Here is a 19,947-nt window from a genome sequence, read left to right as displayed (position 1 = left end):
TTTTTGAACCATTCCATAGTAGATTTTGCTTTATGTTTTGGATCATTGTCTTGTTGGAAGACAATTCTCCATCCCAGTCTCAAGTCTTTTGCAGACTCCATCAGGTTTTCTTCCAGAATGGTCCTGTATTTGGCACCATCCACCTTCCCATCAATTTTAACCATCTTCCCTGTCCCTGCTGAAGAAAAGCAGGCCCAAACCATGATGCTGCCACCACCATGTTTGACAGTGGGGATGGTGTGTTCAGGGTGATGAGCTGTGTCGCTTTTACACCAAACATAACGTTTTGCATTGTTGCCAAAAAGTTCAATTTTGGTTTCATCTGACCAGAGCACCTTCTTCCACATGTTTGGTGTGTCTCCCAGGTGGCTTGTGTCAAACTTTAAACAACACTTTTTATGGATATCTTTAAGAAATGGCTTTCTTCTTGCCACTCTTCCATAAAGGCCAGATTTGTGCAGTATACGACTGATTGTTGTCCTATGGACAGAGTCTCCCACCTCAGCTGTAGATCTCTGCAGTTCATCCAGAGTGATCATCGCCTCTTGGCTGCATCTCTGATCAGTCTTCTCCTTGTATGAGCTGAAACTTTAGAGGGACGGCCAGGTCTTGGTAGATTTGCAGTGGTCTGATACTCGTTCCATTTCAATATTAATCGCTTGCACAGTGCTCCTTGGGATGTTTAAAGCTTAGGAAATCTTTTTGTATCCAAATCCGGCTTTAAACTTCTCCACTACAGAATCTCGGACTTGCCTGGTGTGTTCCTTGTTCTTCATGATGCTCTCTGCGCTTTAAACGAACCTCTGAGACTATCACAGTGCAGGTGCATTTATACGGAGACTTGATTACACACAGGTGGATTCTATTTATCATCATTAGTCATTTAGGTCAACATTGGATCATTCAGAGATCCTCACGCAACTTCTGGAGAGAGTTTGCTGCACTGAAAGTAAAGGGGCCGAATAATTTTGCACGCCCAATTTTTCAGTTTTTGATTTGTTAAAAAAGTTTGAAATATCCAATACAATTTCATTCCACTTCATTATTGTGTCCCACTTGTTGTTGATACTTCACAAAAAAATTACAGTTTTATATCTTTATGTTTGAAGCCTGAAATGTGGCAAAAGGTCGCAAAGTTCAAGGGGACCAAATACTTTCGTACTTTCGCAAAGCACTGTAGATACTCCAGCGCAGTTTGTTAAATTTAAGTTTGTCTAAATTAAAATAAATACATTCATAAAACTCAAAATAACTAAACAATTCAGATTACTTAAAATGTGTATTTGAAATTTTTTTTTTAATTTGAGTTGGCTCTACTCAAACCAATTAATTATTTTGAGCATTAGGATTTACAGTAAGGTCTCAAGATATGACACAGGTCCTTATGAAAGCATGTAAAAAATACATTAAACACCTGCAAGCTTATTTCTCTCATATAACAGTTCTCAGTCTGCAACCAAATAAATCACTCACTAAAGTAAAAAATGTACTGAAGAATCTCGCATGCCCACAAAAAGAGAACGAGAGTCGTTATAATTCGGGAGAGAGAGGATGACAGCTACCATACTTCAAACTCTTTGTGAAGCTTTATTAAACACTTCCTCCAGGCATTTACGCTGATTAAGCTCTGAAGTGGCACAACAAGATTAAGTGGGCCGGTCAGAACCGTTAACCTCCAGCTCTAAGAGCCCAGCATTACTCATATTACTTCAGACTCACAGAGACTGCAGCTCGATGGACTCGCTCTCTATGCAGACAGCTGCCTTGACTGGGATAAAACTTCAATAGAGTTCTGTTTTTGGCATGTTGCACATTGAATGGCACAATCTCTATTAAGCACAAAGATATACATAACACACAAAGATGAGGTACAATATACTGTAGATTTAACCATTTTTATCAGTACTTACAAAGTTTGCTTGGATTCATCTATCATTGTGGATTATATTTTCTCAATTGCTCAAATGTGATTGGCTTCTCTATGAGGGGTACATGCAATGCCGCCTTTGGACAAAAAATACCACAATAATAACATTAAATATACAAAGTTATTTGGACACTATAGCATTTTGGTCATACCGTACATAGTATTCTTTGAAAAATGTGTTTTATGTTTTTGAAAATTATCTTATACTCGCCAAAGCTGCATTCATTTGATCATCAATACAGTAAAAACTGTATTTTTGTGAAATATTACAATTTACAATTTAAGTTTTCTATCAGAATTAGTAGTATTAATTAGTATTAATCACATTCACAATAAGTTTTTTTTTTACACAATATATATGTGTGTGTACTGTGTAATTATGTATAAATACAAACTCATTGATGTATATTTTAAGAATCATTTATACACTCTAAAAAAATAAAAAGTAAAAGTTATTTTAACCCAATGTTGGGTCAAATATGGACTAACCCAGCAATTAGGTTGTTTTAACCCAGTGATTGGGTTGTTTTAATCCTGCGGTTGAGTTAAATATTTGCTTAAGACAACCCAATTGCTGGGTTAGTCCATATTTGACCCAACATTGGGTTTTTACAGTGTATATATAAATGTTTTATATATAAATATTTAACAACATTCATGCATGCATTTGTATTTTAATATATACATAGTAATTATACACAATACACACATTTAAATTATGTAAACACAAACTTTTATTTTGGATGTGATTAATCGATTTGACAGCTTAAAATATTTTAAAGCGTAATTTATTCCTGTGACCAAAGCTGAATTTCCACATTTGTCACATGATCCTACAGAAATCATTCTAATTTATTCTAGTTAATAAGAATCTCTTGAAGCATCGAAAATGCATTTTGGTCCAAAAATATCAAAAACTACGACTTCCTCAAATAAAGATTCAAACGGTCATGAATCAATGAATCGATCAATGGGATCAATGGATCGCGTGTCAAACTGGCAAACTGCTGAAATCACGTGACATTGGCAATCCGAATCATTGATCGATTAATTGATTCATTAACCGTTTGAATCTTTATTTGAGGAACACGGAAGAGAAGACAATGCTGAATAAAGGAATTTTTTTATATTTTTGGACCAAATTGTATTTTTGATGCTTCAAGAGATTCTAACTAACCAACTGATGTCACATATGGACTACTCTGATGATGTTTTTATTCCCTTTCTGGACATGGACAGTAAAGCGTGCATAGATGCTCTGGGACTAAAATATAAAATATCTTAAACTGTGTTCTGAAGAAGAGTGGGAGGTCTTACAGGTGAGGAACGACATTAGGGTGAATCATTAATGACATAAATACAATTTTTGGGTGAACTAACCCTTTAAAGACACAATGCAGGAAATGAACAGCAGCTCTGAGTCTGCGCCTCTGCAGATGAACTGCAGCAGGGATGAGACATCTTTAAAGAGACACCCTAAAACCGAAAGAGGCCACTGCAGGCGAGACACAACAATGGACTCTACCTTCCTGTGAGCGTTGCTATGGTGACGGCTGCGGGCTGCGTGTGTGTACCTCACGGTTCTGCGTCCCATTTAAAACTGCAACACTGCTGAAGTGACGGTTGGAGACATGCCGCAAACTCAATCCGACAATGCAAAGACCGACAGCTTTGATCCAATAACCTGTGGACCTGAGAGGTACGACTGCAGCACAGAGGACTCTTTCTATTATATAACAGTTCCTGTGATTCTAATAGCTCTCACACACACATAAACTAAGATTATCAACCTATGTTTAACAAATGAACCACAAGATACAGTGTCAGAATCACCTTAAAAAAAGAGGTGAGATCCAGCCTGCATCTCTGCAGATAAAGCGTTCTGGGACTGAGCGGTGAAAAAACATCATGTGATGATTCAGACTTACTATAAACCACTTGAAAGGTATAAAAGTGACTGCTTTCTGAGCTTGTAATGGACCATTTACTCTTAAAAGTGTGCAGTGTGATCACACTATGATACAAAGATGGTCAGTTACACACACACACACACACACACACACACACACACACACACACACACACACACACACACACACACACACACACAAAACAACAACCAACCAACCAAACACACACACACTCTATCTCACCTTTCTTCTTGACCATGACCATCAGTAATAAGTGAAGATGAATCAATAATCAGTCCTGGCCGAGTCGTATCTAGTGAGATTCACCACCACATTCAAAAGGTAAGCAAATAATCCAGTGGACAAGTACAGATGAATAAAAGAGAAAAACGGCTCCCAAAACAACAGAGGCAGCCCGGCGCGTGCCTGCTCCCCTGTACCCCTCTGTCTCCTCCTCCTCTTGCCGCCCCCACCCCCCGTCCCATCCCCCTTTTATGTCTCATTAATCCGAGGACTCGCCCATCTTCCTCTGCAGTCTGGAAGTTACCAGCTCTGCCAAGCAGAATTTATGATTGTAGCAGTCAGTTTGGCTTGATTAACCTAAAACAAGCATTGAATGTGGTTCACATCAAATGGTGGTCATCATACTATAAGAATATCCTGTGCGTTTCAAAACTGAAATATTCCTTGTTAGTCTAAAAAAATTATTTTATTGAAACTGAAGGGGGATTCTGATATATATATACTAATTAAATTCATAATCAAAGCCTTAATCAATATTCCTATATTACTTTAATGATTTTTTCCAGTCATGATTTATGCTTTATGTTTCTTGTTTTCTACAGTGTATATTTGGTCTCTGAGGAGATGTTATGTGTCACTAAACACTTACGCCCTTAACATGTCAGGAGGGCAGTAACAGTGTTTGCTCACTTCCAGATATGAAATATGAATTTGTCTTTTATTTAATTTATTATATTTTAGTCCTTTTATATTTCCTTTCACTGAAACTCTAAAGAGTCAAGATGAATATTGCCTGTACAATTGTGTGTCCCTCACTGAAAGAAAGCACATGTTATCAGTATGTTTTGGTTAGAACTGGAGCTTAATCAGCTCCAACCTTGTGTATCTGTGTATGTGCACAATATTCTATGTTACAGATCAGTGTTGAGAATGGTGTACAATGGGCACCCTAAGAGATGGGTTGACTTGTTGTTCTGGGCAAGCTGGCGCCTGCTCCAGATCTGGAAGATCACTACAGGCCTAATTCCAGGGGAAAGCGTCAACAAGTGACACATCTATGGTAACGTGCATCAGATTAACTGACATGAGTGGAAATTTACCATGACTGTGCATTTTCTCTGAGCCAATCAGAACCATCCACATTTCAGTAATACCGTGGATAAGACCTTGAAAACGGTATAACTGTTGGGACAATTGTATGTATGATAGGGCGAGGCAACGAGACTGTAAGAGCGGGAGCGCGGCCTACAAACTCCTTGTAAGACTTGAAGCTGGCTTCTGCTTTTGAAACTGCAAACTATTCTTAAGTACATTTTTCTTTTAATTAATTACACTCCTGACTCCTGGTCTTCATTTCTTCACTACTGATCCTGGGTCATAAGCTGTTAACCTCTAACAAAACCAATTCCATTCCAGAAGACGACTCATTGTGGAATGAAAGACCGCCTTTGAAGAGGAAAATCAACGCCTATTTCACCATGGCAACATTGGCCCCACCCACTGGCGTGTTAGTGAGATGACGAGAAGACAAAAGCAATACAGGACTAAACATAACATTACCTTCCAAATGATCATAATGCTATAAATGTGGTTATTTATTTTCAACAATGTGAATGTCTCGGTTGAGCATTATTTATTTGCATTCGGTATACACTTTACTGTTAATCGGTGCAGGCTTTGCAAACAGCCTTTTATGCTATGGACTCTACAGTAATGCCAGTAATGCCACATCATGTAAGTAACTGTGTTAATTCCAATGCCTGAACTTTGAATAGGCATGTGCCGGTATAAATTTTTCATGTTGCGATTAATTGCTGAAGCTTTTATCACGGTATGCTGTATTATCACGGCTACAGCATTGATATAAGTTGCAAAAAAAGTGTTGTGCTTTAAGAACTGCTTTAAGAACTCTTTTGATATAACAAGAATAACTCTGAATGTTAATATACAATAATACAATGTGCCAAAATATATAAAAGTAAAAATGTCAAACAGATTAAAGTGCAAAAGTAATTGGCTATAAAGAACAACAGGTAGCACATTACAATAAGGTCTCTTTATTTAATGTTTTAACTAAGATTGAGCTACAATTTTTTTAATGTTAGTTAAGACATACAAATGATCATCGTTAGTTTTATCTTAGGTCCTTAAATATTTTGGTTTAAGTAATATTATTAAACAGTAACCAAGAAATTAACATTAGCCTACTCAGAAATAATTCATTCTTTATAAGAATTTGTCACTGTCAGTTTGGTAAAAGTGAATTAACATGTTAAATAATGAAGCCGTATGTATCAAAGTTTTACAAATAATCAGAACAAATTGTTAGGGCATGTTGAAGTCCACATTATAAATCATGATTGACAGCTGAGATCGACGTCTTCTCTGAGTGAAGTTGTCAATGAGGCACTAACAGACTTTTTTCGGAATTTGGGAGCAGATTGGTGCTTTAGCTTTAATTTCTACATTTCCATAACTTTTTATTTCACACCAACATAATTAATTGTTCTGCATCTGCGAGAGCGTGGGCGGGCTTCTGATATCGCAGCTGTACTTCCTGCTCTACTTCCTGCGCTCTACTGCGCAACTCTGGTCCCGAAATCGCTACTGCGCAGACTTGGTCCCAAGATGTCAGCGCCGTACAGGCCGCCTGAAAGCTTCAAATATGGCAAGCGGAAACGGATGATGTCGAGTCGTTCATATTTTTTTACGGCCTATGGTTCAGCCATGTGCAAATGCACATGACACAAGCTTGTTTACATCTGAGTACGTGTCCTTTTGACGCAGAATGCAGCTATTTTGAGCATTTTATACGGTTTATGAGCAAAGTATTCTTAAGTGCATTATAAAAAATAATAATTGTTAATAAACTATTATTTACAGTATTTTGAAATGCCCACGATAACAATACCGTGCATATTCATTACCGTAATATCGCATTACTGAAAATCGCATGTCTATCTGTGACCAGTGATTTCTGATGTGTAATGATTCATGTATAGTCAGATGTTCGTTGTCTATGTGTCAGTAAATCAAACCATTTTTGATGTAAAAACTATACTTACACTGTAAGTGCACCCCAGCAAACATAAAACAATAAAATTATGCAGTTCATGACCACAACACACACACACATACATACACACACACAAATCAATAAACAAACAAAAGACCTCAACACTCACTGCCTGCTGTTGGTTGAACAAACTCACACCAGGTTGAGCCAATGTTTCTGTCCCGGGCTGGTCAGATGCTCAAACAAATAAAGCTGTCAGTACTTTTATAAACCCACCAGAAAAACGCTAGCCTGACAAGCCAGACCCACATCAAGATGTTTGGTCTGGAAACTCACCATTGACAGCTCAATCCGAGGGGCGGGATAAACGGTTGTCTTTCAAACTCCCTCTGCACGGCGTGCACGCAATTGGATATCGCTACAACCAACCAGAGCAACGAAGGTGAAGCAGAGCTCGTTGACAGATTAAACTTTCGCCATTTCGTCATTATGTTAAGCCCCGCCCACCGACTCTATACACGATGTGATTGGCCCAGCCAGAGTTTGCCTTTCACAGCTCAGAAGGGTATTGAGAGTTGCTAGACGACACTCGCAGGCAAATTAGATTTGCTGCCGCTAGGGTGCGTCTAGATTTCTAATTTTCTAGGCAAGAAAAACAATACAATGCTTTCTGCTAAAAACCCTGAACATATTGTTAAGGATCACACAGGTTTGCCGGGATCACAACAGCAAGACAAGACATGATCTTGTTTAATCCACTATAAAAATCCCTGTGATAAAGCTCTGACTATCCTATTATTAGCCACATCACAGTACAACAGCTGTCACTCTCCAACAACCACATCCGCACAGTCTACTACCAAAGGAAAAAAAATACAAATGCTGTGAATTCTGAAAAAAACAATATTTTTTTTGCAAGGCAAGGCAAGTTTATTTGTATAGCACATTTCACACCCAATGGGAATTCAAAGTGCTTTACATAGATGTTAATTAAAATAGTGTTATGCATGAGAAAAAAGAATACCATGTGTAAAATACTACAGTATTTTTTTCAGGGCTCTTAAAGGACTTAGGTGGATAGAAGAGTTTCTGGGGGGGGGGGTTCCATCACGGTGACGAGTGAGCATGAGCTTAGTTCGAGAACAGAAACTGCAGTATGACAGTAATAGCCCTATAGAACATTTAAGATATGTACATATAAAATGTTCTATATTGCTGTACTCATTCCTCAATTGCTTTGCTATCAAAACATTTGCATGCAGCAAAAAAAAAAAAGTATATATATACACACACACACACACACACACACACACACGCACACGCACACGCACACGCAGCTTAATATTTTGGACATAGAGAAATAACCTGAGGATCATCAACCTGAGGTGACGCCTCTGACATGCCTAGATGAAAACTTTTCCATAAGCAAAAATTTTTTTTTATAGTTAAATTGGTGCAAAAATCAGGAAACATTTGGTTTTGTAGACTAACAATAGACAGTAGCCAGGGGCCCTAGTCTGAGCCCATTTATAATACAGTCCTGTGTCCAATTTGGATTTTAAAATTGTTTTGCACGCGTCAAACTCTGTGCAATTTGTTTCAATCACCGTGCAAAAGCACAACACAGTTAAATAATTATGACTCATTGTTATTCATGAGAGCATTTTCATTGATTTGTCATGCCATTATCCTTTTTCAATAACACCAGTCTACAATTACTGCGTCTCTCTGCCCTTCTCAGATGACCCTGTAAAAGCTCTTAGTTCTCCACAGTAATGTCAGGAAGTAAACTCCTTTCCCAGCAGATCTATACGGTACATTCTGGAATGCCAGGATGGGGAAAATGCACATTGAAAATGAATCGACAAATATGCTGTTAAACAGAACACAGACATCTCGTGTTGTTTTACTTTTAAGTTGATACGGTGTCCTAAAACATTAAAAAGAAATGTACATTTAGCTGTGCACCTGTTGTGTCATTGTCACTATTGTCTGCAAGCGACATAAACACAATGGCAACATCCAATTTTGGGGTTGGCAAGATTTTTTAAATGTTTTAAAGAAGTCTTTTATGTTTACCAAGACAGTGACATGAAATATTATAACTATTTTTAAAAAAAAAATCTTCTCTATCTGAATATATATTACTTTTATATACATGTTCAGCATCATTACTCCAGTGTCACATGATCCTTTAGAAATCATTCTAATATGATGATTTGCTGCTCAAAAAATATTTATCATTATTATTAATGTTGAAAACAGTTTTGCTGCTTCATATTTTTGTAGAAACAGTGATACATTTTTATTAAGATTCTTTGATGAAAAGAAAGTCTCAATACAAAATATTTTGTTACATTATAAATGTTTTTTTTTTTTGATGAATTTTGTGCATCCTTGCTGATAATAAAAATATATTTGGTAACATTTTACAATAGGGTTTCATTAACATTACTTAATTAACATGAACTAAGAATGAACAATACTTCAACTTCAAGATTTATTCATCTTAGTTAATTTCAACAATTACGAATACATTATAAAAATCAAAAGTTGTATTTGTTAACATTACTTAACACACTGTGAAATTACATGAACAATCAATGAACAACCATATAATTGTACTAACATTAACAACGATTAATAAATACTGTAACGTTTTTTTTTTTATATGAAATTTTACCGACCCCCAACTTTTGCAAGTAAAAGCTGCTTCTTTTTTTTTCTTTAAAAAAAAAAAAAAAGGCAAATGAAGTTCCTTTCCCACAAATCACTGTGATCTGTTTGTGTAAATCTTTACCCAAACAAGAGTTTACAAGCAAATCCCAAGAAATCTGAAGACTGTTGGTGGAGGAAATCTGACATGCTGGATTTGTCTGATGATTGTAATACTAGAGTAAAGCCTTTTGGTAGCTTCAAGCATCCTTAAGTTTACGTAAAACTCATTTTCGAAAAGCAGGAACCATTTTTTTTTTTTTTTTACATTACTGATTAATAAATTGCATAACGCACTTTCCTCCTCATACATGCTAATAAAAGTTTAATGTGTCAAGATGTTTCCTTGCACTTAAATGAGCAGTACCTCTTGATTAGCATAAGTATTTGCTTCCATCACATTAACAGCATGTAATCCCATTTTAGCAACAGAGACATTCACTTTCATAATCTGCTTTAGCCCACAAACACTCACACAGCACCACTAACACGAAAGAAACATTCTAATGAACAGAGAGAGTCAAATAGCCATTGAACATATTTTTGGCCAGGGTGATCACATTCGTATGCATACACAAATTGTACATTTCTGTAAATTTGGATAGACAATGTACAATGTCATAATGCATTGGTAGCATCTATAGCCTTTTACATGCTTAAAAAAATTCAGAGAAAGATTTTCTGATGTAAATCCATCACGGAAAAGGGAAACCTTAATTTAAAGGTGCAGTGTGTAGTATTTATGAGGATATATTAACAGAAATGCAATATAATATACATAACTATGTTTTCAGTGGTGTGTAAAGACCTTACGTAATGAACCGAATGAGCCGTTTCTATCTACATGCACCTCGTCATTTAGCTCCACCGTGTTTCTACAGTAGCCCTAAACGGCTAGTCACTCTCGGCGTCTCCGACGAGGACATTTTTGTCCTGTGTCAGCAACTGTAGCTCTTCTACGTGCTTTGAATCAAAGGGGTGTCAATTGTAATTCACAACTTCAGGTCTAGATGCCACTAAAATGTACACACTGCACCTTTAAGAAATGTTTGATATGATAATATTATGCAAGCTAAAGTATTGCACATCTGTAAAGTTGTATAGCCTACGTAAAATGTTTTTTTTTTTTTTGAATATTCATATAAAATATTTTCTATACAAAATGAATAGTATGAGTTAGTAGGACCAGTGTTGTGTAAATTAGTCTAAAAAGTAATTAATTAGCTAGTAATTAGATCTTCAACAATGTAATTTGATTACTATACCAATTACTGTCTTTAAAAAAGTATTATTTTATAATTATCGTTGAACAATACAAGGACGGATAGACATGAAATGGCTCTTTTAATAATAATAATTATAATAAATATTATAAAATTATATAACTTATTCTTGAACTGACTAAAGTGTATAAAGGGAGGTTATATTAAAACATACATTTTAACATGACATTTAATTCTGATGTTAACTTATTGTTTTATATAGAATTGTTCTACAATTACATCAGAAGTAACTAATTAAATTACAGATTACAAATTACAGTCCATTACTTTGTTTTTTAAGGGAAATTAACTACATTACAGTAAATAACTACTTAGTAATGCATTACAACCAACACTGGACACAAAAATTAAAAAATGTAACTTTTCAATGACCATTCCTCAGTTGATCATGGGTCTGTGGTTTCTGTAGTAAAACTCATCTAAAAGTTATTCAACTTTCTCGACAAGAGGTTTGAATAACAATATTAAGTGCAACACACAACTGCTCGTACCGGGTGTCAAGCTCTCGCTCAGGTAGTAGTCTTCAGGGTTGATGAACGGCAGTTGTTGCATCATAGACTGTTTGGGAATGAGGTACAGCACTTCTGCCACACGTCCATCCTCTATGACAGACATGCGCTTGACGGAGTTTGTGCGTTTGATCCGGGTGCGGTCCACCTGCTGGCTGCGTCCCGAGCCGCAGAGTTTTCCCAGGCTGTTCAAAGTGGGAAGAGAAGGCATGGCTGTGGTGCACAATAAGTCCTTAAAAACACACGAACCTGGCCAAAAATGCTTCTTCTCCGCAACAGACTAAATGATGATCTCGCAAAAAGCCCTTTGACCCAGCCGTCAGAGGCCACGTTCCAGCAGGTGAGTCTGCAGCGAGGGCCAAACTCTAACCGAAACCCGCTGATCTTCAGATTAACAAATCTTAAATCTTCAACCAAATGCTTACTTGTCACAATTTAGTGCTTGCCAGATGCACTGCTCCTACCTCTGCCTCAGGTGAAGACCACAGGTCAAGTAAGAACTGGCTCGAATAGCTCAATGCCTTCTTATAAGAGGATTTACCCTGACGTCTACCCCGCGATTATCGCTTGGACGGGGCTAGACGATGCCACCAGAGCTGCCGCACAAGCTCCTTGCTGAGAGTACTTTAACAACACGTCTAAAAATACCCTGCTCTTGATCCAAATCAAGAATCATCATTGAGACAATTACCAAGCTCTTGTTTGCACAGGTCGATTCTTTTTTTCTTTAATTGCAGTCTGTTTTCTATTAATACAATTGAAACGTAATGCACAAGATTAGCTGAAAACACATCAGAGCGGATACTGAGAGATATAGATAATCCCACAAACTCCTTTAAATCTTTAATCACAGGATTTTCTAATTCAGCCAAAGAAAAGCGCCATCAGAATGACACAATCTGATGTAACAAGGCTGATGAAAGCAATAATAAAAATGTTAATTCTTCCTATATGCTTCCTGTATTCTTGTGCAATACATTTTGTGATTTTGTGAATTTGTATTAATATAAAGGCTGCAGTTTGGCACAATGCATAAAAAGTAATCCAACGGTTGAAGTCTAATGTCTTGTCAAGATGAAAATAGAGGCTGTTACAACTGTCATGAATTCCACTCAAATCTCTATTTGTTGCTTTACCCCTAAAGGAAATAGGTGACAACAAATGGGCATAAATAATCACAGGGACTTTTTCTGATAAAAAATAAATAAATACAAATTAGAAAACCTTATTTTAAATTTAAATAAAATTTAAAAAAGAGAAACCAAGAAATAGCAGTTATAATCATTTTCTAGAGAATGTATTTTAAAAAGAATATACGTGACTGTGGTGTTTAACACTTATTTTGACCTTCATCAAATATTGTAACAACAGCTGAATATCCTGTAGTGCTGTGAAACTTCATTATGTTTTTGTGTGTGTGTGTGTGTGTGTGTGTGTGTGTGTGTTTTCTGCCAATTTTTTGGGTGGTAAGTAGCACTGGCAAGCAGTCAACAAAGACTTTTTTTTTTTTTTTTTTTTTTACAAATAATAATTATATAAATCATAAAACAATTATAATTTAAAAGAAGAGTATATAGCATTAATTTTATTAAAATATAATTCAATTGTTTTTTAAATAAAACAAAAAAAAACTTAAATATATATTAAGGAAAACAAAATGCATCCAGAGCACATGACCTTTTCTATAAACCCACATCCAGACCACAGACTAGATCTGATAAAAATTATCCACTAAAAAATGACATGACAGATATCCTATATTAATAATTATAACTCAAAACGTTGTTTAGAAAACAAATCTTGTTCTTGTTCTGGTCAAAGACCAGTGTTGGGAAAGATACTTTTAAAAAGCCATTGCAATATTGTGCTACTCCCTAAAAAAGCAACTAATTGCTTTACTAAATTATTATTTATGGAAAGCAATGCAATATGTTAGCCTAGAAATCTAGACACACCCTAGCAGCAGCAAATCTAATCTGCTGTGAAGCAACTCTCAATATCTTCTGAACTGTAAAAAACAAACTCTGGTCGGGCCAATCACATCGTGTCTAGAGTCGGTGGGGCGGGGCTTAACATAATGACGGCCAAGTTGCGCCTTACCCTAAGCCTAACCCTAACCCTGACTCTGGAAGACTTGAAGTTAAGCTTTTCTCTGAGAAAAGAACAAAGAACGGCACTGAAGTCATTCTTAAGATGGGAAGATGTGTTTGTAGTTTTGCCGACGGCGAAAGTTGAATCTATTAGCTCTGCTTCACCTTGGTTGCTCTGGTTGGTTGTAGCGCTATCCTATCGCGTGCAGAGGGAGTTTGAAAGACAACCGTTTATCCCGCCCCTCGGATTGAGCCCTGTCTATGGTGAGTTTCCAGACCAAACATCTTATGTGGGTCTGGCTTGTCAGGCTAGCAATATGTTACTTTTGCGTTACTTTTTCTCTGGACTGGGCTTGCTTGTTTGTTTTTTAATAACAAAAAAAGTTATATTTATGGAAAATGTAAGGGCCCTTTCACACCAAAAGTCAAACGAATCAGGCTAAAGGAAAATTAATGTTTGTCAAGAAGAGGGCTCAACTGAAACAAACTTGTCTGCTGTGCTGCCATTCTGGATTGCAGAAGAATAGGATGCAGGATAAAAAAAGTTTAACATTCTTAGGATGCATCTGAAATCACATACTTATAGGCACTTATAAACAGAATGTGGCAAAAGTTGTAAGTCCAAATTCACAGCACTCATAAAAGAGTAGGTAAAGTGATGAACACTTTACTGTCCCATGAGGCCACAGGAGAGGATTTGTGAATGGCAGTGAAGCAACATTAAAGGTCCCAATCTTCGCGTGTTTTCGAAGCTTTGATTATGTTTACAGTGTGCAATATAACATGAGTTCATGTTTCACGTGTAAAAAAACACAGTATTTTTCACACAATTTACTTATCTGTACAGCGCTGTTTCCTAAAAACGGCCTGATGATTACCTTGTTCTATGAAGTCCCTCCTTCAGAAACACCTAACGAGTTCTGATTGGGCCAGCGCTTCCCGTGTTGTGATTGGACAGCAGCTTAGCGCACTTTGTCCGGAAAGGTCCCGCCTCTTATCATAACGGGGAGATGCAAGCGCTGAATGCGCGCTCTTCTCCACGTGGGAGAGCAACAAGACCACGCCCCCTATTTTGCGTGTTCTTGTGGGCGGAGGGTTAGTCAACAAACTGTTCTAGTGACGTCATTACATCCCTGCACTTCCTGCTGTAGTCCAAACCGGCCGTTCGCTGTAGGCTTTGAAATGGATCTTCTGTTAAATAAAATATCTCGCTTGGCATTGAACTTTGAGCTTTATAATTTTACAGGTATTATTTATGCTCCAACAGCAACATTACACACTAACTAAAGATTGAAAGATGGAATCGCGAAGAACGGGACCTTTAATGGACGCTGGTAGGTCAACTGATAATGACAGCATGACGAATGTAGTATGTCCAGATAACATTCATACTGTTTTTGTGCAAGTGATATGAGTAAATGCATGCTCACATTCAGTCTAGAATGACAATAACCATCATGTTTACACACAATGCCGCTGTACTTCTCTCTTTCTCTCTTACGGAACTTGCGTTACTTATTTGAAAAAGTAACTATTTTATATTTTGTTGAAAATGTAAAACTAATGGATTACTTTACTTGAAAAGGGTAATTTGATTACATCATTTGTAATGGGTTACCCCAATTTCAAAGAGTGCTTCAGTCACTGTTATTGACTGATCAAGATAATTCTCCAAATGATGACAAATCCTGAAGAAAAGCACTAACCTACTGCCTTTATGAAATTACACAGTAAAGAATCAGATTTAAAAGACATGTCCTGATCTTTAGACCCCGGAGAGTCTTTCTGCACTCAGATGCATCAGAAAGGCTGTGGCTCAGCAGTTACTTATTAAACACACAGGCTCTGTTCCAAAACCTAAAAAGATTATACGCTATACACAAGCAACATTTTAAGAAATTTTAACAACATTTTTTACCTTTCTAATTATCTTTCTAAGATAACGGCAACATCATACTTATATTTTACAGAGAAGGTAGTAATCTGGACACATACATAAATAAAATAATAAAAATGTTTATATATACACACATATACACACTGTATTGCCAAAAGTTTTGGGACACTACCTTTACATGCACATAACCTTTAATGACATTCCATTCTTAATCTGCAGGGTTTAATATGGAGTCGGTCCACCCTTTGCAGCTATAACAGCTTCAACCTTTCTGGGAAGGCTTTCCACAAGGTTTAGGAGTGTGTTTATGGGAATTTTTGACCATTCTTCTAGAAGCGCATTTGTGAGGTCAGACCTTGATGTTTGACGAGAAGGCCTGGCTCGCAGTCTCCGCTCTAATTCATCCCAAAGGTGTTCTGTCGGGTTAAGGTCAGGACTCTGTGCAGACCAGTCTAGTTCCTCTACACCAGGGGTGTTCAATCCTGCTCCTGGAAGGCCACTGTCCTGTAAAGTTTAGCTCAAACCCCAAATAAACACACCTGTACCACTTAATTAAGGTCTTATTAGGCAAACTAGAAACTTTAGCAGGTGTGTTGAGGCAAGCTGGAGCTAAACTCTGCAGGACAGTGGCCCTCCAGGACCGACTTTGGACACCCCTGCTCTACACCAAACTCGCTCAGTCATGTTGGAACAGGAAGGGGCCGTCCCAAAACTGTTCTCAAAAAGTTGGAAACATAAAATAGTCCAAAATGTCTTGGTATGCTAAAGCATTAAGAGTGCCTTTCACTGAAACTAAGGGGCCAAGCCCAACCTCTGAAAAACAACCCCACACCACAATCCCCCCTGCACCAAACCTTATACTTCAGAGAACATATCTCCACTGCTGTAGAATCCATGGCGGCATGCTTTACACCACTGCATCCAACGCTTTGCATTGCACTTGGTGATGTAATGGCTTGGATGCAGCTACTCGGCCATGGAAACCCATTCAATGAAGCTCTCTATGCACTGTTCTTGAGCTAATCTGAAGGCCACACAAAGTTTGTAGCTATTGATTCTGCAGAAAGTTGTTGACTTTTGCCCACTGTACGCCTTCCTGCTCTGTGATTTTACGTGGCCTAACACTTTGTGACTCAGCCACTGTTGTTCCCAATTGCTTCTACTTTGTTATAATAGTGAGGAAATTTCACGAATGGAATTATTGCACAGTGGCAACCTATCACAGTATCACGCTTGAATTCACTTGAGCTCCTGAGAGTGACCCATTCTTTTCACAAATGTTTGTAGAAGCGTCTGCATGCCTAGTGCTTGAATTTTTATACACCTTTTGCCATGGAAGTGATTGGAATACCTGGATTCAATGATTTGGAGAGGTGTCCCAATACCTTTGGCAATATAGTGTAAACATGGACCCACTTTATATTAGGTGGCCCTAACTACTATGTACTAACATTGTAATTAATAATTTGAATTGATACAATACACTTGTTGTGTACATACATGTTTTTACATTGTACTTACATTTAAAAAAATACCTGCTTGTAATTACGTCTGTAATTATTTCTGTAGTTACATTTGTAAGTACACAGTTGTCACTTCCCTTACACCTAACCCTGCCCTTAAACTGACCCATATCACCACACCTGTCCCTAACTCTACCAGTATCCCTCCTCAATATCAGCAAAAGTTGTTGTACATTGTACTTATTTTTTGATGTAAGCACATAGTACTTAAGGCCACCTAATATAAAGTGGGGCTGTATATATTTTAATTAGACTTCAATATTTCTATTATATATTAATTTTTGCTTTGAGTATCATGTCATTATCTCATTGACTTAACAAAATAGCTGCTCACTACGTTTCCGAAAAGAGCCTCAAGGGGGTTTGCAGATGCTGATAGACTTTATAACAGACTGAGGCGGATTAGAGTTATGCATGTAATCTTTAAACTGTCAAATGTTGAACATAATTTACATGCCAACTGAAAATTAGATTTTAAAGGGAGGGGAGAAGAGAGATGTAAAGAGATGGGTTTAGAGTGATGGAGAGAGAGAGAGAGAGAGAGAAAGAGGGGGGGGGTGAACTTGCATTTCTTATGATGTTCCTCTGCTTCTGAGTGATATAGGGCTTCATGAATAATAGAGCTCTGCTATCTCCGTTAAATGAAGCTCTCTTCCGATCTCTCACAAGGCCCTTCACATGACTCATGCACACTGCTTTGGCCTCGACATAAAAAAGTTGAAAATTACACAAAAAAGGCAATTTTACAAGATTGTTACATAGGAAGATAGTAGAAAATGTACCATAAACACTGAAAACATTTGTGCTTAGAACAGAAAAGCTCCCTGTATAACTGCTTTGAAAAATTGCAGAAAGGAAAAAATAATAACTTGATGAACATTAAACTTCACCAGATGCTTTTAGTGAATTTAAATTAGTTCAAGAAAGGAATTCAACGCATTGGATATTGATGTGAATTAGTGAAAGGGCCTTCAGGCTGAGCGGTTGACCGTGTTTTTCAGTAGCAGAAGACAATATACAAATCTTTTTTAGCCATTCTGAAGACGAAGAAAAAAATGTCCCTCCATTTCCCTCGATTCCCTTACTATTCTATCTTATGCTACTCTACGCAATGTCAAAAACTTAGTATTTTGAGCATTTTTTGTGATTATTCGCCTCTTTATGACAGATCGCTTCCTGTATTCCTCGATTATAAGTCTCTTTTGATAAAAGCGTCCGCTAAATTAATAAATGTAAATGTATTTGGGACTGCTTGCTTACATAAGATTTTACTTTCTTTGGAGAGCAACATTTTTGGAAAGAGCTCTTTGCTCTTTCGCAAAAATGTTGCTCTCCAAAGAAAGTAAAATCTTAGAAATCTTAGAAATGTTTTGAAATTTCTACATTTTTAGAAATGTTTTGAAATCAGTTACATTAATAACAGCAAATTAAACTAGATACTGCTAGAATTAACATTATTTTAGACAATTTACCCAACAGTCATCACCAGAAACCACACAAACAACCACACACGTGCGATCAGAGCAGTATTACAAATCTAAAACCACTGCCATCCTTAAAAACAAAACAAAAAAACAAGCCAAGTGACTTCCAGCTGTTTTTGTTTATGTTCTCAGCAGATACCAGAAGCTGCTACATCATCTTAGACTCTACTCATGATACTCGAGCTCTGAAAACATCTTAAACATGCCTCAAACTTGACACAAGAACTTGGCATAGAAACCGCAAAAAGACTGTAGAGTTTAACATCCTCTTGAGCGCTAAAATCATTCACCCACTGATATCAGTTAAAGGGATAGTTAATCCAAAAATAAAAATCTTGTCATCACTCACCCTCAAGCTGTTCCAAACCTCTATGAGAGTTTCTTTCTTTTACTGAACACACAAAAAAAGATATTTTAAAGGCTGTCATTAACCAATAAGTGGATGGTCCCCATTGACTTCCATAGTATATTCTCCCCATATATGTAAATCAATGGGGTCCATCAACTGTTTGGTTACATATATTCATCAAAATATCTTCTTTTGTGTTCAGCAGAAGAGGTTGAGTAAATAATGACAGAATTTTCATTTTTGGTTGAACTATCCCTTTAAGTATCTGCTGTGATATAAAAATATAAAGACTGAGAAAAAAACCCATTGGCACCACACATCAGCTCAGTGAATGAATGGGAAGGACAACATGTCCTCTTCATGTATGTTTTAGATGCCATCTAAATGTTTTATCATTCAGATTTGTGTTTTTCCTTTTGCTCACTTCATTAAACTGACGAGTTTGCTGTTTCTTCTGTGAAGTGGACCATACAGCAAATTAGCTTAGCCGACACTAACAAACACGTCACACTAAAAGCAGAGGTACGGTGAGAATAAATCTCTGCTACAGAGCAAACCGCCCGGTTTCACCTCACGGAAACTGATCCAGCTCCAGCGCACATATCAGAGACAACTCCCTTACAAAGGAAAACAATGGCACATGAACACAAACCAAGCGTAAACACAAAGAAAACAAGCCTCCTATAGAGACAAACACATAAATCACATGCAACAAGACACTGGGAGGTCTGATGCAGTGCTTACCATCAAGTCCGAAGCAGGAGGTAATTTTTTGGGCGTAGTTGCACAGTCCATCGTAAGGAGGCTGTTTTTGCTGGTGCACTGCACTCTTTCCCCCCATCTCTACAGACAAGAACATACACACTCTCACCCTTTCAGCCTCACACACTCACAGGACGGCCCCGGCAGGACATTCTGAGGCTGCGTCCTCATCAATAATTCGCATTCGCACAGACTGAGCCACACATGCACGCACCAGACTCGTTTGCCCTCGCACACAC

At 37.3% G+C, this 19,947-nt stretch overlaps 1 protein-coding gene across 15 annotated transcripts in view; it reads right to left on the bottom strand.

Moving 5' to 3' along the window:
- The window catches only part of ablim1a (actin binding LIM protein 1a), a 71,779-nt gene that overhangs the window by 48,175 nt on the left and 3,657 nt on the right, over positions 1-19,947 (bottom strand). For 11 of the 15 annotated variants that reach the window (XM_067422346.1, XM_067422331.1, XM_067422332.1 and 8 more), the window contains exon 1: positions 11,586-11,829. The exons of 1 other annotated variant lie outside the window; for it this stretch is intronic. In XM_067422346.1, the coding sequence (XP_067278447.1) occupies positions 11,586-11,814 (229 nt within the window). In that variant the 5' untranslated portion in view covers positions 11,815-11,829. Of the gene's footprint in view, positions 1-4,080; positions 4,291-11,585; positions 11,830-19,690 lie in introns of those variants that run through there. 3 more of the 15 variants (XM_067422340.1, XM_067422339.1, XM_067422342.1) reach the window with 3 other exon arrangements.

This window comes from Pseudorasbora parva, chromosome 17 (assembly GCF_024679245.1).
Source record: "Pseudorasbora parva isolate DD20220531a chromosome 17, ASM2467924v1, whole genome shotgun sequence".
Taxonomy (NCBI): Eukaryota; Metazoa; Chordata; class Actinopteri; order Cypriniformes; family Gobionidae; genus Pseudorasbora; species Pseudorasbora parva.
The sequence above is the reverse complement of the archived record's forward strand: the minus strand, read 5'-3'. Positions and strand labels throughout refer to the sequence as shown.